General features: G+C 46.9%; 1 protein-coding gene across 8 annotated transcripts in view; it reads left to right on the top strand.

Moving 5' to 3' along the window:
- The window catches only part of LOC133361107 (homeobox protein Meis1-like), a 144,960-nt gene that overhangs the window by 20,977 nt on the left and 98,718 nt on the right, over window positions 1–25,265 (top strand). For 7 of the 8 annotated variants that reach the window (XM_061579980.1, XM_061579953.1, XM_061579972.1 and 4 more), the window contains exon 7: window positions 21,951–22,071. In XM_061579980.1, coding sequence (XP_061435964.1) covers window positions 21,951–22,071 — 121 coding nt within the window. The remainder of the gene's footprint in view (window positions 1–21,950; window positions 22,072–25,265) is intronic. The other variant, XM_061579963.1, reaches the window with a different exon arrangement.

Here is a 25,265-nt window from a genome sequence, read left to right as displayed (position 1 = left end):
GAAGGATTTCTTTTTTTGCTGAGCGTGCCCCGGCCAAGTCTCACTGCAGCCTTGCCCAGTCCAAATGTATTTTTAATATTTCACTTGAGGCTAAATCGGTCTGTCGAAGTTGACCCACCTAAACTTTGCACTCAAGCACCGTTCAATAATTTAGCGACGCCTGTGCACCCAGTTCTCCCCGTTCTCCCTTCTCGCTCTGCGCAGCTTTCCGAGTTTTCGTATCCTCCAAACTCCCTGTCCCCCCTTTTTAAATGCGTACAATTTGCGCGACTGCGTTTTATATAATTCATAGCGCCACTGTAAGACCCCTGGTTTAACTTCAAAATGAATGTTTTGCGTCTGCAGGCATTGCTTAAATAAATTCCCCTACTTATTTTTTGGGGCTTGTCGCTAACGACGAAAAACCCTCGTGGATTATGGTAATACCGTCCAACAGAGGTGTGGACTCGAGTCATGTGACTTGGACTCGAGTCAGACTCGAGTCATGAATTTGATGACTTCAGACTCGACTTGGACTTGCATAACAATGACTTTGTCCCACCTCTGAGGTGTGGACTCGAGTCATGTGACTTGGACTCGAGTCAGACTCGAGTCATGAATTTGATGACTTCAGACTCGACTTGGACTTGCATAACAATGACTTTGTCCCACCTCTGCCGTCCAATGTTGACACCGTTGTTGAGAACACGACAAGCAATAGACGCTGCATGGCCTTAGCAATAAATATTTTTTTACGCGTACGCACGCTGCATTGTGTGCACGCGAAGGTATACGCAAACGGTCGTTCGGTCCGCAGCCGGTAACTTTTTTTGCCATCCACCACGCGATAGAGAATGGCCGCTTTGTTGGAAGCAGGCTCGGCAGAAAAGGACCTCTCCATCAAGGGGATTTCTGTACGGCGAGGGGAGGGATAGCGCTCAGCGTGTTTGTTTAAGAAGAAGTGACAGTAACTGGAAACCCTTTATATCATCCGGCAATGCAAGTCACTTTTATATGGACAAATCCGGGCCGTGCAGAGCCACCTAATACCACGCCCTGCGTCCTACCTCCTCATCCATCCCTCACCCTCTCCACCCCTCCCTGACCTCCCACTCTCTCATTCCCTCCACAATCCTGCACCCCCACTCGCGCCCCCACCTCTTCCCTTAACCACTGCCACCCTGTGGCCAGCACAATAGATATCTGTTCCATAAGAACGTCTTGTCAGTCTCATTTGAAAAGTTATTTTTGTTGCACAAGAGCCACTTGGGTGAGGCTGTGTTTGTGGCGGCGTGTGTGATGTGGTGGGTGCAGAGCGGTGGCGCAGTGGTTAGCGTGCCGCGCGATGAATCAGGCGATCTGAGTTTGATTCGTATCCCCATGTGGGCTGTTTAATTTTTGTATATTCTTTAAAAACACTGAGGTGTGCACTGTTGGTACGTGGTGGTGGCCGTGGTATTTGTGGTGAGGATCATTTGCATAGTTGTCGTAATTTTTTTGACGGATATTTTTTTCACACGTAACCTAAGCAACACAAATTAGTATTAGTGCATATAACAGAACAGTCAGGCCAGATGACTTGGGACGTTTCGCCCACTACTCTTTAGGATTTTCTAAAGGTTTCTCTAATTTGTCTGTTGGAGCATTTTGCATTTGCATTGAGTTGTAAGAATAAAATTAAACTCGCAGCGACCCACAGTTCTCAAATATGCTGGTTGGGAAGAAATGTCGTTTCTTACACTTTTTGTAAAAAAAAAATATATCGGTTATTATATTCGATTTTATGTGCAGCGCAGTTGCACACGACCATTATGGAACTGGCAGATTATCGATTTCTTTGCTGTTGCATAAAATGGGAATTAGCAAATAACAAATTAAAAAAATACAATTGTGAATGTCAAAATCAGAAGTCAGGTTCTACGATTTGATAATAAAAAACGTCATTGCAGATAATTAGTGGACGAGAAAGAATACAGAGATACAGATAGGAGATCAAACAAATCTATACAGAACTAGGGGTTGTTCGTGGGCGCCTGTGGCCCCCATCACAACCATTTATGGCGTTTGGCCAGGAAAGTCCCGAAAATTTTTGCACACGAGCGACGCATTCACACAAGCACCCTGAAATGAAACATCTTTGAATTGTATTACGTTTTGAATTAGATAATTTCATTTCTTCATTAAAAGCTTATATCATTTTACATCTCGAAGACTTAATTGAAAACGGCATTTCGTGCGCATTTTCTCTCGTCGTTAAGTCGATGGCCTTGCTGGGGGTTCGGTTCGATGCGGACTTTCACTTGTTTGGGATTGGGGGATCGAGATAAGGCGACATGGAGCTGCTGGCCATGCGAGAAGACCGCCGTCTGCAGATCGATTAAAACGTAATCGAACGTCTGTCCCTGCGCCTCCGTTGTTCATGCAGGGGGCGCGTAGGTTTGCAGCGCCCCCTGCGTGAAAACGACGGAAAGTGCAGCGTTCATCACAGATAGATAAAGTTGTGCGCTTATATAAGAGTATGACCACATCACCCACAATGCACCCAATCACAGTCAGATCTCTGAAGCTAAGCAGGTTTGAGTTTGGCTAGTGCCTGGATGGGTGACCACATATCAGCAGGGGGCAGTGCACCAAAATTGTACTGTACTATGCTCAAACATCAATGCTCCGCCAACTTCAATAAACACGCACTGAGCACCACGGTGAAGTATGGATAAATAACCCTCACGACACAACACAGGCGTGAGGAGACCCTCATCCAGCAGTTTGTTGACAGAGTGTACACGTATTGAGGTATAAAAGAATCTCCCTGTGGTATAAACTGGAAAAAAAAATATCAAAACATACAACAGTTACCTTCTGCTGACAGTGATTAATTGTTAATACGTGTTAAATTCCAGTTGTGTTTACACTTTTGCTATTAGGCATGCACAAATGAGTTCATCACTTGGGGGCGGCTTGCTTTTTGGTTTGCACTTATACATTTAACGCATTTCTTAAGAGCATTCGATACGCCAAACGCGGACAGTAAAAGCGTAAATCGTGCAGCTTTTATGGAAATGTAACTTTTACAATGCAGGCATGACAAGTTTTATGAGGATTTTAAAGTGTTTAAATGTTCGCCAAGAGTTGACCTTTTTATATATATTTTTTGGAAGTTGCAGAAAAATATATCTTCGACCTTTGTGAGATAAAAGACAAATCTGCCTTTATAAAAATCCCATACTATATTATACACCTGTTTTTCTGATGTATATTAAAAGTCAAAAGAAAATACTTACCGTGTGTAAAGATCCAATTCGCGTGGGAAATAAGGGCCATTATACTTAAAGTGATATTTTGCGTTTATGGCACAGCCAGTAAATGGATTTGGCATTCAGAATCCAACGAGGCTGCGTCGTTCGTAATGCACTCGACAACATTTACCAAAGGTTTAGGGACCCTGTAATAACAGCCCCCGGGGCAGAGAAGGCAGCAGTGTTACAGCAAGCATGCACTTGTTCCAGAGTGAGGCATGAGGAGGTGATTGGTCAGTATCACCTCCTCATTGGGGCTCGCTCTGACAACGCCATTTGTTTCGACGCTCCACTCTTGCCGTGGCCTTTAGGTGGAGCATGCTGTTCCTGTAGATCCCACTAAGTTGTCTCGTTTCCTTTTGTTTACAAGCTCGTTTTAGCTGCTGCCAACTACTTTCGTAGTTGTCCGGAGACTGAACACGGCAGTGATAAGAGTGGAGTTCATCTTCATCATCATCATCATGATTTATTCATTCGATCAGCATTTTCTGCCATTTGTCAATCCGCATGTTGTGTCAGCCATAACCGTACTTTACAACGATGGTTAGTGCGTCATTGGTGCCTATTGGCCTTGGCCCGGAATCGAACTCTGGTGGCCGGGGTCCACAGCGCTCCACTGAGCAGCCATTGCGAGGTCAGGTGTCAGAGGTCAGGTGTCACCGTGGAGAAATTTGGCTTCTCCATCGCAGCCACGTAACACATTCCAGTCGCCGTTCCTTAACACTTGTTTACACGTCAAGTGCACTGCTGCAGACGGGTTATAGGGAGACAAGAAATTAGAGCTGAAGCTTCGCAAGGCTCTGTTCTTCAGGTGACCATCCGATTTCCACTCTTGTGCTAATGCAGCGGTGCGGGCAGGCTCGGTTTGTTTTGGAACCGATTCTGACAGGGACAGGTCCCGGGTGGAGCGAGACTATCTGGTGGAAATAAAGCCTCAGAACGATACCCATGCTGTTACTAAAACCACGCATTATCCATCCCATCGGTCAATCAATCAAAAAAGGCAACGTATGTAAATGGGGCGAGAAAATCCATTTCAGCAACGAATCTAATTTTAAGGGAAGAATTAGATGGCGGTCTATAATGGGAAGGTGTGCGAGTGCAGAATCGGAGTGTGCAAGACGTAATTTTGTCTTAAAATAACGCACAGGGTGATCGATTTATAGATACCCCACAGCAAAATAATAATAGGGATAAATCATAGAGGAAACGGCGTTATATTTCAAAGCCTCTGCGTGGCTTCCACCAATTTCAACAGCCGTTTTACATCTTTAACACTCTCCTGAGACACTGTCCAACATAGCGGGCGCGCGATTTGCTTACAGCATTAAATGATGCCGTAAATTGAGGTCATTGGTGTGTAAATAAGAGGGTCATTAGCCACTCGTGGGGTATCTTTAAATGGCTCACCATGAAATCCCTAAGCGATGGGTCCAACAGAGCCTGGGACGCCTTGAATAAAAATCGCAAACATTACACCATGAATGTGAATAAAACAAATAAGCAGGCGCTGCTTGAATAAATGTTATCTCTGCTCGATAAAAATCAAAGTATTTCTTTCACAACCCACCAGCCGCACGGCATTCTGGGAGTGTGTAATTTCGACAGTATTGTTTCAAGGCTAAGCAAAAACTCTGGACCGGTTTTGACACGCAGCGTCTCATCAGCAGAGTCAGGCTTGCCTGCATCAATGCTGTTGAACTACCAATCTCACTTGGCAAGGACACTCTCTCCGATTTGAGTCCCGGATTGATGCTAAATTATATAATGCACAACTCAAAATAATGATGAACATCGTTGTGGCAGTCTTGTGCTTGCCATATGGTGCGCAGGATGGTATAAAACGTCGTGTGCTATTTTAGATTTTTTTGCCCCAGAATCACGAAATCAAAGCCGCATTCGCAACGGAACAAAAACCCAATGGCTCTCCTTCAACAATCGCCACAGCCCCCCCCTCCGCCCCCCAGGCCCCCACTCCCTCAAACACGCGTGCACGTGAAATCGTGCTGGCATTTTGAACTACCGTAGTTTATTTGGAAACATTTTAATAATAACGAATGGTATGTATTTACACGCATGCCTTAATACATTTCAAAATTTTGTTGTATTTCAGTTGCACGGACACTTTTTTTCCACAATAATAATAAGCTGCACACAACTTCCCAAGCGAGCTGCAAAGGCAAAGGTCCCCTATATAGCCTTAAATAGACTGTTGGGGCAAGTGCTTTTAGCGAGCGCCTACAAAGGCCGGCACGGGATGCGAGGGGATGGGTGGCCAGCACCACGCCCGGCCGCCTTTGTTCTTTTTACACACCGCACCAGATGCTAATTTGAGGCTGAGTCGACCTAGGGGAGGCCCATAACCGGTTCTCGATAATCGTGAACTGTTGTTGGTTCGGCAGGTTCGTAGCGCAGTGCGCTAGCCACTGCACTGCAGCTCTCCGACAGGCGAACTGCACTCACACTCACGCGCACACACACACGTACAACCTCCCAGGCAAAGCCGTGCTTCATAAGCAAAGGTAGAAAAAGAGAATAAAAAACGATGGCCTTGCCAGATAAGGGGTGCTCCAGCCTCTTGTTGGATGTCGTCCACCGATGACAGAAGCCGCGCGCGATGACAGCTCGGTTTTGAGATCCTGGGGATAGTTATGGGGACGAGTGCTGATATCAAAACTGCTGGCTCTCAATGCTTCTTTTCTTCTCCGACACACTTTGACATGCCGCGCGGCCGTTAGCAAGCTCCCGCTCTTACACAGCGTTCTTCAGATCCCGCGAAAGAAGGCGCTGCTCTGTGAACTGGGGGCGCCTAAATAATATATGTGTATGCACAATGCTAATAATTGAATTACAAGTTTCGTTGGAGCATGCGGTCAATCATTTTTGTAAAAATAAAAGTGATTTTTGTTTTGCTCAAATGAGCATGGAGGCGGTGTTCGTCTCCTGTTGGAGCCAGTTGTGAAAATTCGACATTCCTAAGGCGGGGATGGATCTGTCAATGGGACAACCACTGGTGACTTCCCGACAAAATGAAGCATATTTTATCGACCCCGGCCGAGTCAACGCCCAACCAGGATTTGAACTCGCAACCTTCAAATCGTGAGCCGTTCGCTCTACTGTTGAGCCATCGGATTATTTTAGAAATCGCTTTACTCTTACTCTCAGTCTAGCTTGATGAATTGGATAACATGAAAATAATTGAGTCACAAGAGTGTCGTCACATCATTTACAATGTGTGCCGCTAGACGGGAGGTCATAGACGAGGATTGGTGACGTCATTACGAGGAGGTTTCCCGCATTCAGGAGGCAGGATGTTGGTGGAGCCGCCATTTTTAAAGAGGCACCGAGTATTCGATAAAATCTAAATAATCACTCGAAATTTTGATATTTAATCGACTTAATCATCTGAACGTTTAATTTACAACCCTTTGTTAATCCAATGCCAGGTAAAGACTTCCCCATGCCATTGTTGGCCATGAGGGCTCTTTGACCATACTTCACCACCCTGGTCAGTGTGAGTTTCTGACGGTGGGGGGCACAGCACTGCTGTTAGCCATTATTGAAAATCGAACTATGTTTGCCGGGATGATAGCACAGTCTGCTAACCACGGTGCCACCGCATCTTCCGGAGCTGTGGTTCGAGAAACGGATTTGAAATCGGAAGTTCACGAGTTCAACTTTCTCTTGGGAGGGCGCCGCAGCCTGTCACCTTTCTGGACCAAACAAAATGAGTGCTTCTAGATTTGAAGTTTTCGTGACTGCAAGGATTCATACTCTTTGGTTTTTTCGGTAAAAATCTAATAAAATAAATGAAAATTTAGTTGTTTTCATTTATTTTATTAGAGGTTTTTACCTACGTGACTTTACCGAAAAAAATAATGAAAATGAGTGCTGCTTTGTGGGAAATCCGCAGTTGGCATGCCACAACGAGACTGGCACAAACCATAGGAATGTGGAATTTCAACTGCTGGTTTAATAATGATGAATACTTCACCCATTACTCACTTAAGCAGTGAAATACCGACTTAGATTTTCTTACTTTTTTTTTTCTTGAGACAGCAGGAGCTACACACGGATGAGAAACCGAATGCAATATCGACTATTTATAAATAAAAGTAAGAGAACCTGGGCAGGATATGTTGAGATAAGGGTTGATGGCCAGTGGTCGAGATCAATGATGATAGTGGCAGTGGAAAGGAGGCAACACGTCTAAGAGGAAATGCGGCACGGAGATGGGGCGATGAAATAATCCACGTGCGGGAGCTAAATGGATTGTGACACGTTGAAACCGCGAGAGAAGGTGACTTTATCTAGCAGTGGATAGATAGATCATGCCCGATGATGATTTAAGGCACTTTCCTGCACTATATACCATAGGCTCCCTGAAACGACCAGTGTACTGAAACTTCAAGAGATTCTTTATTCTTATTGACATGTTAATATATATATTTTGAGTTTCACTTAACCTGTTGTCTGTTATCGATATAGCTTTTCATTTTTTCACGTGTCCCTTTCAAACTCTGCATTCAGCAAAAAAATAAAACATTACATGTCAATGCTTTTCTTAGCGATACTTTTTATTTTTTCACGTGAAATATGTTTTTTAAACACCTCAAGATTAAATAGACACATGTGCTTTGATCAGCCCTTATCTCTTGCTTACTGTCAACAGTGTGTTGGGGGGGAAATATAAAAAATATAAAAAATTACCTGCCAAGTTTCTTCACAAGTGCCTATCTCAGTTATGGTCCAGATGTGTTTATTTGCACGGACTTTCAACAGTAATGTTATGGCGAGTCTTATGGGTGGTGTCTTAAGTCTCCTGAGAGTGGGTTTGTGAGAGTCGCCCCCGTCGTAACGCGAGTGTCTCACAGCAAGCAGTCCCTGGGTTACATTCTGCGTGGAGTTCATATGCCCCCCCACTCCGCCTCGTTCCATATTGTGTTCCCTACGGGTTCTCCTGTTTCCTCCCGTAGCTGAAAATGTCCAATGTTGTAATAAATTGGCGTTGGCCAAACATGTCAAATGCAGGACCCTCTTGAAATAAAAAAAACGAAACGAGTCTTTGATGCCAGAGGGACTTTTCCTGGGTAAATAAGCAAATTCTGGCAAGGTTCGTCGACGTTACACTATTCACTTCTGTCGTTTTTTTTATATATATTACCATGCGTGATGTAGGCTTTTCAATTATGCCTCTTACTCAGAGTATCCATTAAATGTAGCTTTTTCTCACTGCTAAAATTACTCATGCATTGTGTGTAGGTAGACTTGCAGCGCATACCGAAAGAAAGGAGGGGGGGGGGGGCGGGAAATGAAAGACTTTGAACTGAATCTCTTGACGTGCAAGGAATTTGCTCGATATTAATTTGAGGCATATTTTAGAAGCGAAATATTTCTCGGCAAAAAAAAATGTGGACAGCACTGGTGCACTCTTATGACAAGCAGTGAAGCTCATTTCTAATAATAATAGTAACGAATAATTGAAAACAACGTTACCACGGACATCTTATAATAATAATCGCTTCTAACAATTTCAATATTTGACAGAACTTAATTGCGTCAGTAATTAAAATGTTCGGCCCTTAGCCAATCCTCTGCTGCATGAAGGCCCAAGCTATATATGCCAGTTATGGGCGTTGTTTGACCATACTTCACCACTCTTTTCAGTTGCGTGTGGGTGAAGGGTTAGGCCCAGGATCAGTTATCGGTTGAGGTATCACTCGCCACCCCTGACAGCCGTGGCCAGGAGTCGAACTTGGGTCGCAGGGTTCACTGCTACGCTACCATTTCACGCTGACATCAACACTGCAAACGCTATTCGTGCCAACGGAATAACTACGCAATGAAATACAACCTTGGATACGTATGTGTGTGTGTGTGTATATACGTGTGTGTGTGTGTGTGTGGGTATGCGTGAGTGTGTGTGTGGGTATGCGTGAGTGTGTGTTAATATGAAGCCATAGAGAGAGCACTGCTGTATCCAAAAGGGAGTTGTGCGGAGGCAAGTCCTGGAACCCAAAGCGCTCGTCTTAGCTAAGCCAAAGTGACGCTTGATGCAGGGGTATTAGGAGGGGCCTCTTATACCATCGCTCGTTGCCCCTTTGTGCCGCCTAATCATTCCTGACAAGTGTGTGCGCAGAGTTTTGCTTCGGCCCCAACTCGCGAAGCTTTGTTCATCAATTTCTTTATTTTGCATTCTCCCCCACCCCCGCCCCCTTCCTTTAAAAAAGAAACGTATTCTTTTTTGTTGCCTTTTTGAAGAAAAAAAAAAGACCCCCCCCCTCCATTTTTTGGGGGGGGCGGGGGGGGCACAGCATTTCAGTATTCCAGTCTGGAAGTCACCAGACTTTGGACCGTGTGTGTGTGTATCTGGGGAGCGGTAGTGTAGCGGTTATCGCGCTGCGCTACGAACCTGGCGAACAGAGTTCGATTCCCGCTCGCCGCCAACACCGCTGACGATTATTTCAACCGGTCCTGGGCCTCCCCTAGGTCGACTCGGCCTCGAATGCGTTGCTGGTGCAATGTGTAAATATCGCCACTGGGGAGACAAAGGCGGTCGGGCGTGGTACTGGCCACCCATCCCACTGTGGCCTTCATAGGTGCTCGCTAACGGCACTTGCCGCAACAATCTGTGAAGGCTATACTGGGGGATCTTTGCCTTTTTTGTCTTTGTATATATATCGCGACGCCGAAATGGATTTAAATACGTCGCGCGCGCAAAAAAAATAATGTCGTCGCGCTCGTAAATATGTTCACAGATCGGCGTTTGGTGCGAAGACGCCTGAGAGGGTTGTTCATGTTTGCGGTGTGTGTTATTCTGTTCTCTTTGCTGCCCTTTGGTTTGTAATGCTTTGAAAGAGTTAATCGCGTGGTTTTCCTTACCTCTTTAAATGTTGCCTATTTAATGCACTAAAAGGGGCCTCAATGGCAGTTGCTAGGCAAATGCGGTTTACATAAATAACATGTGATTTGAAGATAACCCACAATTTCCCTTAAAATGTGCCTGTCCTACTCCTGTTTCCACGTGAAATGTGGTTGTGGGGGGGAGGGTAGTGGTTTCATAAGCTCAATAGCACAATGTATCCAAATGAATTGAAAACTCGAGTATTTTTATCAAATGATTTCTACCCATTGTAGTTCATATAAAAGTGAAGTGCGTAAGTGAAAAAGCTAGGGGTAATGGTGCAGCCCTGCAATTGCTCACTCGCGTCACCGCTTCCACGAGAGCCCCTCTAGAGGGTATTCGGCCTACTACTCCACACTGACCAAATGTGTTTGAAGAAGATGGGAGTAGCCGCACTTTACCCCACAACACACGCGGCCTGCTCGCTGACCCACTGTGGTGGACCCATTTGTACTGCTGCGTGGACAGAGGCTGAGGAGGTGCAGGGGAGAGGGGGTGCTGAGATTTAAAAAAAGCCACCCATTCTTGCAACTTATACGACTCGAGCCCGAGACCCCTGGGTTGCAAGTTCATAGTGCGGACCGTTTCGCCGCTTGCCTGTGTAAGTTCAATTACAATAACGTGAATAATTAACTTTAATAATCAAGCGATATCCTTGACCTTCGACGCTGTATCTCACCCATCGACTGCCTCCATCGGTCGCGCGTCTGTCTCGTCGGAGCTCGCGAGGAAACGTAACGGCGCTTTGACGAGCGTCGGCCTTGCTTCGCTCAGACGCAGGAATGGCCAGGCGAAGCTAAGTAAAAAGAAAAAAATAGCCAAGTGGACGAGCGATTAAATAAATAAATAGCCGGGCAAACACACGGACAACCGGCCCGAGTGCAGCGCACGCTCCAGGGATCACACACGTCAGCGGGTAAATCCCTTTCACAGTAAATTAAGGGTTAAATGGTCCCCCTCCACTTGCTCAGTGTCGCTGTCCTCCGGGGGCAGAAGGAGCAGAAACCCAGAATCTCTGCCCGGGAAAGATGGGGGAAACGTTCCACCCCGTCGGGGCTCAGATGGCATCTGCCGCCCGCCTACGACAACGGAGGCTCAGCGCTTTCTTCTTCTTCCCCTCTCTGTGTGGACATTTTTTTTTTAAATCCTTTTTTTCTGATTTTGTCGCTGCGGTATTGCCCACCGCACAGCTGTTGCTCCTGACTTGGTCGCCGTACAATGCCACGGATTGAAGGCGACCCGTCACGGACATTGTCAGTGTCGTCTGATGTGCCTGATGCTGTATTGAAGGGTCGGGCCAACTTGTAAACAGACCAAGATCCAAAAAGTACCCTTGAGTTCTGCAAAGAAGCGAGTGTATATATTTCTACAAGTGGATACATATTGACAATTTTCTGCAAAGCACGGGAGACATTAGTTGGTCTTTGCTACGACTGTGATAGTATGCTCTACGTTACGTCCCTTCGATAGAGTCACACGTGGGAGGATTAAAGAGACGGATGCGCATGGGGAGACACAAGTTGGTCATTGCTGCGATATTGTAATAATTGTATAATTTTCGATTTAAAGCTTTCGTGACTGCAGGGATTCGTCTTCTTGGTTCTTTCGTTAAAGTCACGTAGAATGGAAATAATAAAATAATAAAAATAACTTTTTTATTTTGTTATATTTTTATTATTATTTCCATTCTACGTGACTTTACCGAAAGAACCAAGAAGATGACTTGTATAATTTGTTTAATAATAGGAGTCACGATGATTGTGATGGTGTATAAGCCGCGTGTCAGCATACTGCTGGATAAAGGATGTCGTGCCAATCATCGTGGTTGCTTGGTCATACTTCACCACGCTGGTTAATGCGAGCTGATGAAGGGCACGTGGGGAGACCCAGGACCGGTTCAGATGTTGCTCACTGGTGTTGGCCGTGAGTGGGACTCGAACTTGGGTCGCTAAGGGGCCATCCATTTAGTACGGAGGTTGGAGGGGGGTTTAGCCCAAATGCGTAGCTTGCGTATGGGTGAGGGGGTCTACTGACAGTGTACGTACGCATAGGAAACGGGGGGGGGGGGTTGAAGCCTCGATAATAATTTGTCTACATTGGCCTTCAAATGAGTTAGATAATCCGGCGGTGGACTATCTGTTTGCTTAAACACGTTAATATTATTCATCCTTGATCGTTTTTGCATGGGGGAATGGGGGGGGGGGGGGGGTAAAAAGGACGAGTGCATACAGGGAGGGGGGGAGGGTTCAGGATTTGACAATTTTTTGCGTACCTACTAAATGGATGGCCCCTAACCACTACACTACCGCAATGTTCATTGTGCCACCCGCTCAGCCCGAATATGTTTGCACTGTGTTTTTATTACAAAGGACTTTCTTTTAGAGTGTGCGTGTGTATATATATATATACATACACTGCGCGTAGATTAATTGATCATAATTTAGATTGGTTACTTAGGGTAATTAGCCAGCACGCCCTTCAACAGTAAATGTGTCTGCTAGGGCCGATAACGTCTTAACAACCGTTTGAGTAATCTTAATGGAATTTGTCACGACGGGTCCACTGTCGCTGTTGTGTTTCCTGCGATATCCCCGCACCCCTGCTTTCAAAATACCCTCGGAGGAGCTTTTGCTTGTCTCTTTTTTTATTGTCGTTGCAAAATGTTGGGCACAACGTTCGGGCCCGAGTCCGTTTCGACGCAACTCTGAACGCGATTGAACGGGGCAAAAGGCCAGTGGCACAATGCTCTCAATTACTGTCACGGGAGGGAGAGGGGCTCCTTGGGGTCGAGGATCGTCCTTGCACTCAGCTGCCCTTCCAGAGTTGAACAGTGCACGCAGCAAGGGAACAATAACAATAATGTATACCCATGCGCGCCAAGCGAATGTTACAAAAGGGCCCACTTTAACCAACACTTGGCCAAACGATTAAGCGACCAAAAAAACGACTTTAAGTCCCTCTCTCTTTTTTGTTGTAAGTGCGTGTGACGTGGTGGAATTGCGTCCGTTCTGAGACAGCTGAGGCACGGGGGGTGGATGTGTGTGTGTGTGAGAGAGACGCTTGCTTTGAGCATTCGAGAGGCGGAGAGCGAGCCGAGCGAGTGAGAAAGAGAGAGAAAGGCGGCGCGCGAGTTCGAGGTATCGGTAGCGACTGTGAAGAGAAGAGGAAGCGTGCTTGGTTGGGGGGGGGGGTGCAGGCAGGGAGGCTACGTCGCTAAAGGAGATGGCGGGGCTAGCGGAGTTCTCGGCAGCCCAAGGGGAAGGGGACACGCGCTGGAGAACTTTCGCCATGAAGAAGGAGCCGTGAAACCAGCAATCCCCCTCCCGTGTGCCGGTGCTGGACGGACGCGCTCTGCGACATGAAGGTCACTGCTTGTGCAGTCAGCGGTGACCGACTGTTTGCAAATAATTTGTATGCGAAGGGACGGGGCGTTAAGGACTCTTCGAGATGACTCCCAAGAAGTTGGTTGTGATAGTGCGCTCAGTTTTTTACTAATTCCAGCGGCTGAGAAATAAATGTGAAAGCGACGCTAACTTGCAGGGGGGGCATGTCAGAGGTGTGCGCTCTTCGTGCGATTGACGATGACGGCGGTGGTGGTGGTGATGTCGTTGGAGAGATAGCAACAACATTTGACAGCACGACGTTAAGTGCCTACGTCCGGCGAAGAGCTTCGGGGGGGGGGGGGGGGGACGCTGCTGTTTGCGATTCACTCGGAGGTTTGGAATGAGGAGGCCTACCGTGGCCACGTGCCCACACCGTTGCCGTGGACGCAATATTCCCGCAACGGGTCGCCTCGGTCGCTTTCGCTCTCTCCGCGAGAGTTCCAAACGCGAGCCGCTCGCCTTCGTCGCGTGACACCGGTAGCGCAAATTGGACCGTAATTAGTGGAGAGGGAGAGTGGGTGGGGGGGGGGGCTGGAAAAAAATGAGCAGAATTGTTCTTTCGCCCCCCCCCCGACCACCACCACACCCCCCTACCCAGATGAGCCACGAGTTTACACCCTGCCCCCACACACTGACGCCCCGCTGGTGTATTAATTACAGAGCGGCACGCTCGGGGTGGGTGAGCAGTCCCACCCCCCCACCCCGTCCTGCGCCAGATGGGAGTCGATAGTTCGCCCGGGAATCCCTCTGATCACGCAACAGAGTGCCTCTCTACCCCGGTCTCAACACCCCCCTGTAGGTGGTAATAGAAGATCACGATTGTTCAAAATGGAATATTCCGCAGCGTGTAGAATAAGTGGAAAAATGAAGACCCCATTCACCCCCCCCCCCGCCCCCCCGGATGTCATGAACAGAGACTGATGGGGCAAGTCGAAGGACAGCAACCTCGCCCGGCCGCCTTTGTGACGTACATGCACACGTGTGCGTGCGCCATTTTCCTGAAAGTTGCTTATATTTTAAAGTTGTATATGGACAGAGTTATAATGTGCCTGAAATGCACTACAGGTTTCAACAATGTTGCCTGCCCATGGCTCTCGATGTCATGTTGAAAGTTAATAAAACACATTTTAGAAATGTGTTTTTTCTTCTGCTGCTGCTGCTGCTCACTGCATCACTAAAGCTTCACTGTACAATTGGCTGTACTGTTGTCTTCCAAACCTAATATGCTTAATGTAGATCTTTATCTTTTAAAACCCAGCTTTTAAATCACATTTCTCATACATCTGTTCCACATGGTCCTTAATCCCGCACTTCTTTGACCAGACATAATAGCTTTTCGCCCCCCCTCCTCCTGCCCCCCCCCCCTACCGAAAAGGCCAAGGGCTCTTGATGTAGAAACACACGCGGCAGGTTTTTTTGTGTTGTTGTTGAAATTTGATAAACAGAAGAAGAATATAAAAAAACCGTGCGGCTTGTTTATATTTATTCTCGGCATATAAAAGAGGCGGCTGGGGGATTAATCAAAGTGCCCCCTCCCCTCCTCGCCGCTACCACCACCACCAAACTGCGTTTGGTGATACGAACGCCACGGCGACTCTGGGTGCAAACGAGGAAGGGTGTCGCTTGTTGCTCGACATCCGAACAATCCCAACAAGTCGTTTCTTCAGAGAGTTGGGAGCTCGAACGTAGAAGCGGCCGTCAGCAAAGCGCGCGGGGAGCCGGCCGCCGGCGTGGTTAGTTTTTGTTGTTGTTGTTGTTGTTTTACGACGGAATAACACGTTTTATTGCCGTGCCTTGGCCTTACAGTCACCTTCTCAATCTCCTTGGGGTAATCACGCTTATGTGTTAATGCCCGCTAATCCGTTTTTTTTTTAGCCGCGCAGACGGCAAGGCAGTATCGCTGAGCAAACCCATTGGGGTTGGTGGGTGGTGGGTGGTGGGTGGTGGTGGTGAACAAAAAAAAAGTAAACGTTAAATTACTCAACTATTATTGTGATTTGATACGTGAGGGCGAATTGATTTCCTTCTTTCCTGTTGTACACGCACTTACGTAAAGAGAGGGAATGTTCAAGTCGCATCTGCTTTCGTGGGACGATTAAGGGCATCGCCGAGCCCTCTGATGTGCCCATTGTCACAGGCGTGGCTGAATGGGGCGACGTCACATCTAAGAGGCACACAACCCAGCAGCCTCCACCTCTTTTCGCCTCTCAAAAATCGCCAGATTCTCCGTGCCACGTTTTTTTTACTGAACGCAAACACACTCCCTCCTCCTCCTCCCTCTCTTCCTCCTCCTCCTACACATCCCTCTCCTGCCCTTGCAGAAAAGAAGCCAGCCGGTAAACAGCTGACAGTCTACACTCTCCGGGCTTTTGTTGGCTTACGTTTCTTTCATTTTTGAGTGTCGCATTTCCATGCAAAGTGCCTTTAAGCTGCTACTGCTTCTCTGCTTTGCATGTCTTTAATTACTATTTTGCTTTTCTCATTGAAAGCCACGCGCGAGCGTATCCGCACAATGCACACTTTCCTGGTTGCCGTTTCTGATATCTGCATTCATAAGCCACTTTGTTAATATTCTTAGGTTTTTTTCGGTAAAGTCACGTAGGTAAAAAATTTGAATTAATAAAAGTAAAATAAAAATAACATAAAAATCACGACGTTTCGGAGGCAACACAAGCTTCCGTCTTCAGGTAGAACCGTCACAGCACGCTTGCTGTATCAAGTAAACACTTTGTTAAGTCCGTCTATGAGTCAGTCGCAGCAGTGACTCGAATTATTGTCATCGTTCAGATTTGGGTAATGGCTCATCCTGACCAGAAATAACTAGGGATATGCGGTATTGATAATGAGCAATGTTGGACCGATAACTCTGGACCTAGGTAAATAAAAGAAACCGTGACAGAATTGTTTCACCGACGAATCATCTTTTTTTATATAGACGTTTCACATTTCTAAGCTGCACTTCACGTTTGTTTTTCAATGAAGAGTTGGGAATATTTTTGGGTATTGTAAGCAAATCCCGGTAATATGCATTGGGACTTATTGGGCATTCATGAAGTAAGTGGACATTGTGAAATTCCATGCGTAATGTTGTGACGCATATACGATTATACTTTAAGACACATTGCTAACAAGTTAAATTGTGTTTTGCAACATATTTTGTTCACCATCACACATCGTAAAATTGTTGTCCTTTTACACGTTTCACTGAGGATCTGCTTCTTGAAGAGCTATATGAATCTATATTCTCAGCATTCAAACTGGATAGAACTGTAAACTTGGAAGTAGTGAAAGCACATGTCTGCGTGAGTGGTCAATGTCATAGCATTAGTCAGCCGAGCTCTGGTTATTTTTGGGCACTGAAATATGGGCCCATCTCACCGCACATCATAAATACATGGCCTGGCAATGCCTCTTGTTTGCCTTCCCATCGGTGCGCACACATGGAAGCCTCATGAAAGAGCGAACTTTTAAGATTCCCACTGCAAAGCAGTAGACTGTCACAAACCATCAAAAATCCTAATATGGAAACGCTAACGATGCTCCATCCCGTCATATGTACATGATGAAATAGAGTTATCAAATTGTGAAATAGTACGCAGGATAAGCCTAAAATTTTAACAGCTTGGGCGTAGCCTTAACAAACTTTTGGGGCAAGTGCTGTTAGCGAGCACCTATTAAGGCCGGTATGGCACGCGAGGGTGTGGATGGCCAGCACCACGCCTGGCCGCCTTTGTTTTCCGAATGGCGATGTTTACAAAACGCACCAGGTACTCATTTGAGGCTAAGTCTACCTACGGGAGGCCCAGGACCGGTTCACACAATCGTCACTGGTGGTGGCCGTGAGCGAGAATCGAACCCAGGTTCATAGGGTAGTGCGCCAACCACTAAACTACCGCTCCCCAAAGACACATACACGAACACACACACACACGCACGCTCGGTTGATTCCAGTAAAAGGGGGGCAAACGGGGTCATGATTTTGCGAAAGTCACCGACAACAACGAAAAGAAAAAGCGTGACCGACTGAAATCCTCGTGAAAAGAGGAATAAAGATGAGCGCCGGGAGGTTTGCGGGGTCACTCCGAGCTGCTGATGCTGCTTGGCGACTGGCCGGCAAAGATGCTCGCGCTGATGATGCTGATGCTGCTGATGATGCTGCTTGACACCACCACTCGCGGGATGGGCAAGCGGTCGGTGTGGCCAACGTTGTCGTGCCGTTCGCGCAGAACTTACAGCTGTTCACTCCCCCATTGTTGGAGGTGGTGTGGATTGTTGTCATTTCTCTGCCAGCGCGTTGCTGGCCTCCTTGATCAGGCCCTTTGTGCGCGCTAAACGCTTTGAAACAATCACTCTCCACTTGGCTGAACACCTTTTTTTTCCTTTCGGCTGTTATGCACGCTCCAGTAGTTTAGTGTGCACCGACCGCCATCACGCGCTGCGGTTTATTTAGATCATCCGCTCGCGACGTCTCTATATCCCTCACTCTGCAGCTCTCTCTCTCTCTGTGTGTCTCTCTCTCTCTTCTCCCTCTTCCCACATCTCTCGTTTTCACGACAGCTCTCTTATCTCCGCCTCTGCAGCAGCAGCAGCGTCCTCGTCTCTCTGTGTGCAACGCGCTTGTGTGTGTGTGTGGGTCCGCCAGTCCGTGCGCCCATCTGTCGGTGCGTGGTGCATGAGTTTCAATCTGGTCGCGGTGTGTAAACATCGCCACTTGGGAGACACAAAGGCGGCCGGGTGTCGCGCTTGCCCCCCCCCCCCGCGTGTGCCTTGCCGGCCATCATAGGTGCTCGCTAACAGCACTTGCCCCAACAGTCTGTCAAAGGCTTTTCGGGGGATCTTTGTACGTGTGTCTTTCTGTCCGTGCGTATGTATTTTTTAAAAATCGTATATCCGTTCGTTGTGTATGTGCATGTGTACGTGTGTATTTCTGCCTTGTGTCTGTTTGCATGTTTTGTGTGCATGTCGTGTACAGTATCTTAATGTTGTGTCCTGCCTTTATGTTTGCCACGTGTGTCCGTACCCATAATGTATTCCCGTTGTTATGTGTCTGTTTGAGTCAGTCTTTGTCTTTTTGCTTACCTGGCTGTCTTGTGTGTAGGGCGTTCCGATTGGCTGTAGTGTTACCACTGTGCTTGCATTTTCATCGCAGCAGGGACTAATTAAAGCTTTAATAAGTGCCGCATAAGCAGTTACCTATCAACACCTTACGCATGATCAATGCATTCAATCATAGCAATGTGCTTTATTTATAAACCAAGTGAAAAAAACAAGTCCAAACACAACAATAAACATTCAAAACCATAGTTGAAAAGCACATCAGATTAATTACATGCGATTTTAAATACAGATTTAATGAAGGACATTAAGGTTTTTATACATTTACATGTCCATCTGGTTGCTGATAGACTTAACATCATCTTAAGAGACAATTGTACCTACGTGTTGTATACATCCATTTCGCATTGCATTGTATTGCATGTTTATTTAGACAGGATACAGATGAGGCCTATGACCAAACCATCTTGAATGTGCCTGATCTCAGAACCTAAGCAGACCTGAGCCTGGCTAGTACTGTGATGTTTGCTCACCATGAGGATAAACAGGCTCTTATGTCGGCTGCTGTGCAGATACGTCTGCAGCACAGCGCTGTGCAGCTAAATCCATTGTTGTGCTGTACTATGCCCCCCACATCTATGTTCCTCAACTTTAGTAAACAACGCTGACCGGCGTGGTGAAGCATGGTCAAACAACTCCCATTGCCCACATTGTACGGGGAGGCCGTCATCCAGCAGTGGATTTGACAAAAAGTTTATGCACGTACTGTACAGAGCAGCGAATACTTAACAACAATTGTGGGTTCGTAATAATGCATTTCTTCTGAGTGGTGTAAGTAGGGCAAGGCAGTGTACACTTTACTAGGCAGTAGGCCTACACAACAAAAATGCTTTCATCATTTCGTGCACTTGCCGATGAGAAATTAATTACTCGTTGAACAGGTAACCTCATTGTTTGACTGTGGTCATTATAAATGACACTATTCATTTTACATTCTTACGTAATTATATTAACATTCTCGGTGGTTTTCCACGGCTTTGCTAGCTCGCGATACCGACATTCAGATATTACCATCGAATTCTAAGAAAATAGGGTACAAAGCCACGTGCTACAAATAAGGCCCAATCCCCAAAACGTCATCTTTTATATATTTCAGTTTTTGTGAAAGGTGTTTGAGTTTGGCTCTCAGAGTCTCGGCCAATTTTATTTAGCGTAAAAATTTCCAGCAATTTTGTGACTGTGCAATTGTCGTGCCCGTATCCTGACCTTGTAGCCCAGACCCCGCTAAATAAAGGGACTGTTTGCCTCAGGATCTAAGGATCCGTCTTTCTTCCTATGTGACTATCCTCCGAGGTACTTTAATATGGTTGTCTGATTGCTGCTGAAATCTGTACACGATGGGAAAAACCATCACAAACGAAAAAATTAGCATGGGTCAGAAGACGAAACGTTTAATCGACGCCCATAAACATGCAGTGTGCGTAGAAACATCTCTTGGATTTACGAATCATGCAAAACAACCAGTTGCTGAAGAACTGAATTCTGGTCATCAATAACTGGAGCAAAAGTGACAAACCAAGAGGCGTCAGTGAGACAGAGAGAGCTCACGATTGCTTTCATCCTGATTAGGACTCAAGTTGACAATGGTAACTGCTGCCAGGCAAGAACCGCATGTACGTAGAAATCCCACTTCTACGCGATGGGGGACCCATAATCTTGTCTCATGGCAGCAGTCATTGAAATCTGTAAATGACGAGAAAATCTGTCGCAAAAAATGTCGACAACGTGCAAAACATGGACCGTGTGTGCAAAAAAAGTTCGATCTTGGCCTTAAGCATTATGCAAAACCACCACCAGTTCCTGAAGAACAAGACACACGCTGAAGAACAAGATGCCCAACAATGTAGTTCTTCGGGAATTGGTGGTTTTACATAACGCTTCAGGGTGACGGATAGATATTTTTTGTTAGCAAAGTGCACGTTTTTGTGTGCTGTTGAAACTGCGTGCGTGCTATTGTGTGTCAATACAATGAGTGCAAAAGTGACATGCGACTGTGGCGCAGTGGTTTGTACACTGCCGTGCAGAGTTCAATTCCCAGCCACGGCTAACATGAATGGCGATTGATATCTTGAACTCGTCCTGGGCACCAAACACTCCCTTTATCAACCCGCACTGACTGACCAGCGTGGTGAAGTGTGATCGATCAACAAATTCCCCCAATATTTATTACGATAGGCTGGGAGGTCCTCCAAGTAGTGGATTAACAAACTCGCTGTAATAATAATGATATACATGTATTACAGTGCCTGCTCGTGTATACTGGGTGGTCCAGATGTCTTGTGAGCACCATTAATTTCTCTAAAACGTAATATTGTTAAAGTGAGGTTTATTTAAAACAGAAATGATGATGCAAAGGAAAAATATTTTAGGGGTCAATTAATCTTGGGGGGGGGGGGGGGGGGAATCACAATACATCTGGACCACGCTGTACATTTATATAATGTACATAATCAGATTTTTTTTTTATACAATAACACGATGAAATCGCAACAACAAACAACGATGACATAATCTGCCAAACGTCGTGGTGACGTCACACGGGCTGTGACCTCGCAACGCTACCACGTGCCGTTGCCGATTCCGGTGGGGCGACAGCGGGGTGGTCCAGATGTCCTGGGACCCCCCCCCCAAATTGACTTCTCGAAAACTTTATTTTTTAAATAAGGTTTATTTGAAAAAAGAAAGGAGTACGCAAATGAACGCAATGCCAGGAGGTGGTGGGTTCGATCCCTAGCCTGACGCCTGTACGTTTGCAGTTTGAGTGCCTCTCTTCCACTGTGATCGCGTGGATTTTTCTCGGGGTCCGTCTTCCGTGTTTTTTTCCTCTCCGCATTTAGAATCAACATCGCTGCTTTACATTTCCACATGATAAGCCACGTCGCTGAGCTGTCACTTGTGGCCACGTCGCGACTAAAAAAAGAGCTACACAGCTCAGTTGGCCTCACCTGATAAGATACACAAATTTGAGTTTAGTTTAGTCAATTAAATTGGGGGGGGGGGGGGTCACAGACATCTGGACCACCCTGTGGATCACGTTATCATTTGGCGAATCCTATCAACCCCCCCCCACCCAGCACCCACCACAAGGATATCGCGACGGGGTCCTCCACGGGGTTCGCATGACTCGCATCGCCGGATACAGTTCGGCGCGAGGAGGTTTTCAGATTCCTCCAGCTCGTTTTTCCGGTTGCACCGTTTTCGCTGCTTACCGACCCGTGCCGCTCCTCCCTCCCTCCCCTCCCTCCGTGTTTGCCCACTGCGCTCACGCCACAGAACCCGGTATCCTGGTCGCGGGAGCACGAGGACACGGGCACGACGCACTCCACCGGTGGGACGCCGGGCCCTTCCAGCGGAGGACATGCCTCCCAGAGCGGCGACAACTGCAGTGAGCCAGGTGTCACTTAACTTAACCCCCTCGCCATCTCCCCCCTCGCCCCCTCCCAACCCCCTGCCACCCCCACTCGTCACCCCCTTGCCATCTTTCCTCGCCCCCTCCCAACCCCCTGCCACCCCCACTCGCCACCCCCTTGCCATCCTTCCTCGCACCCCTGATCACCATCCCTCCCCCGGTCATTATCCCCCCTCGAACACCTCACCTCCACCACTCCCCCACCACTCCCCCTTCATCACCCCCTCAAACCATGACATGCCATGCCATCCTCACCTTTCAGTGTAGTAGGGGTTGCCACATCTTGGGAATAACAAGAATATCTGACGGCAGCCGAAGAGGAGGGGACACGATGTGAAATGTGTTGTCCAGTGGTGCATTATTAAGCAATTGGCAACAACCAGGATCTTAAATGTCCTGGTAAGACTTGCACATTTCCCAGGATAACTAGCTCAACACGAGGACAATCCTGGGGAAACCAGAACAGGTGGCAATCCCTACATGACCAACGTGACCCTCTTCTGCCCCCCCAAATGCCACTTCCTCGTCTCCCCTTGCCATCCCGTACATCTTCGCCGGAGCTTAATCTCTCACCGAGTATATTCACTGTGATTGGTTGCCGCAATAATGGCAAGAGGTACTGTGGATGTGGTGTTCCAGGTGTAGAATTTCTATGTGGGCCATCGACTTCGACAGCTGAAATCAAACTCGGGGCATAACTAGGTGGGCATGGGCACCACCCAATTTGCCCCCTCTTCGTAGCCCCGGTGCCTGGGTCCCCCTGCCGCCGTATGGGCCCCGGTGCGGTTACACTGCCTGCACACTCGATGGCTACGCCACTTGTCCCGGGTGTTGTCAAACTCGCGTCTTCACGGGCGCCATCAAAAACTGCGCGATGCACGGCTGTCGAATTGGACTTGCGAGCGGAGGGCATTGGTGAACTTGCAAGGATGTCTCAAGTCGGTAACGTGAGAACTGTTGCATTCAAGAGACAATACTTGGTGTGTATTTTTGTGAGCATTGCATTGTGTGAGAATCTTGTGTTTTTTTTGCAATTCGTACATGCTGTATGTTTACGGGTTTACATGACTCCTGCGACCACGGTGGCCGCTACACTCACAGCAATGACAAAAAAAGAAACGATTCCTGAATCGAATCGCGACCGTGAACCGCGACGATCCATTGAATAGCCGGAAGTGTGAATTGTCACACCAGTCGCAGACATGGATACCCCCAATAGCCACCATGTCCAGCAATACTAAAGGTATTGAATTCACGCTATTGTGGTGGAATTGTCGGGCCGCGCTTAGCGCACCGCCCTTTGAACCTGGTGAGCTGAATTTCACGTCTCGCCAGCGGCAAATTCTCTCAGAATCGGTCCTTGGACCCCCTTCACCAACGCGCACTCATTAGCGCGGCCAAGTAATAGCCAGACAACCCACGTGACCGACACGGCGTGGGGGCGGACTCCAGTACACCCAGAAGTGGATTCGACAATGGCGATGTGAATTATCGTCAGGTAACTCGATTGTAGTTCACAACGCTGCTTCGATTTGGTGTGCGCGGTGTGTGTGGCGTGCTTGTCCCAGGTGTAGCCGGATACTGTTTTAACCACTGACCCACCTCTGTTTTCCTCCCAGCCCCAAAATCCTGGCCTCCCCGTCACCATTAAGTGCCATTTAAGTTGCGCCTATTAATTCACCATCTGCTCTTTTCTCAGTGGCACAGCGCCCGAGATAGGCTGTTAAATATTTCCTTTCATTTACCCCCTTCCCCCCGCCCCACCCACTGCCGCCCTCCCATCCGCCTCGGAATAATTCTATTCGGCATTTGAATCCGGAGCATTTAGAGGAGATATTAATTATTTTCGCTTTGATTAATGTCATGTTTAGGTAACCCCCCACAAATTGAACGATGGCCGCCTTCCATGAAGGCACGCGTCGATCCTAAGCAACGTCGTCACGGGGACGTTATCTTCTGACTAATTCCGCTTTGGCTTTGGTCAGCATTAGAATAGTAAATATACAGTAAAAGGCAGTTTAGCGTTGATGCATTGGCCCTAATTTGGCCCGAAAGTAAATATAACTTTTTTTTTTCCATGGCAAATTGACATTAAATGAGGGCCAGGCAGGGTGCCCAAACAGGATCCGCTTGGTAAATAGTGTTTGTGTTTTCCCCGTGGCAAAAGATAATTAACCTATGCAACCTTTATTGACAAAAGTACATGTGATTGGGGTGGGGGACTTAACGCCCATCTGCTATTTAAACAAATGTTCGGTGAGCCTGTGGGCCAGCATGCTAAACAGCAGCGTGGCCAAAATGCTTGCCGACAAGGAGCGAACAAAATCAAATAAGCTGTGATTTAAAACAATTATAATAATTTATTATCGTGATTTTGGTAAATAATTGGTTTTATAATAATAATAATAATAATAAAAAATGAATGTTTTTGAAAGTCAGAAAAGGACAATGCAGTGTTTGATAACATACTGAAGGACACACTTTCCACGTAATTCTATCACGTTTTGAAAACGTTGAAATTTGGTATTCTATGTATTCATCATTATCATCATCAACTTCTAGATGAAGTGGATCGTCCACACTGTGTTGCCTTCCATCTTGGTCCTGCGGTGCCACAATCCATCTGACAACGTACAGTGTAATCTAATGTCTTACATCAGCAGTCAAGTTAAAGACAATCCCTTTTTAAGCATTGGTGCACCCATCGTGATATGGCAGATATTAGGTGTGCGATGTAGTCATCAAACGGATTCGTGTTTTGTTTTGGCTTCTCAGAAACGACATATGCAAGGACAAATACAATTTACCAATTATTCACTAATTCATGAAAACAGCAGTTCATTAATTGTATCATTCACGGCATTAAGGAATGTGCGTGTGCACGTTGTGTATAAACACACCGGAGATAATTTAAAATATATAAATAAATAATTCCTGCTATTCTCGATCCATCAAGTCCCTCTCCATGGCATGTCGGTCTTGGGTTTTAATTGGTTTACCTTACTTCACCATCCTGGTCATTGCGGTTTGGTAAAGGGGGCAGGAGGGGGGGAACCAGTTCTCCCAGCTGATATCATTTACCACTGATGTTAGCCGTCGCCGAAAATTGAAATCGGATCGCCAGGTTGAAAGCGTCGCCAACCACTGCGCCACCGCTCCAGTGTCTGGAATTTCGGCAT

Source organism: Lethenteron reissneri, chromosome 8 (assembly GCF_015708825.2).
Source record: "Lethenteron reissneri isolate LAM-NWPU_2019-01 chromosome 8, ASM1570882v1, whole genome shotgun sequence".
NCBI classification, from domain to species: Eukaryota; Metazoa; Chordata; class Hyperoartia; order Petromyzontiformes; family Petromyzontidae; genus Lethenteron; species Lethenteron reissneri.
This window is presented reverse-complemented; position numbering and strand designations above follow the sequence as displayed.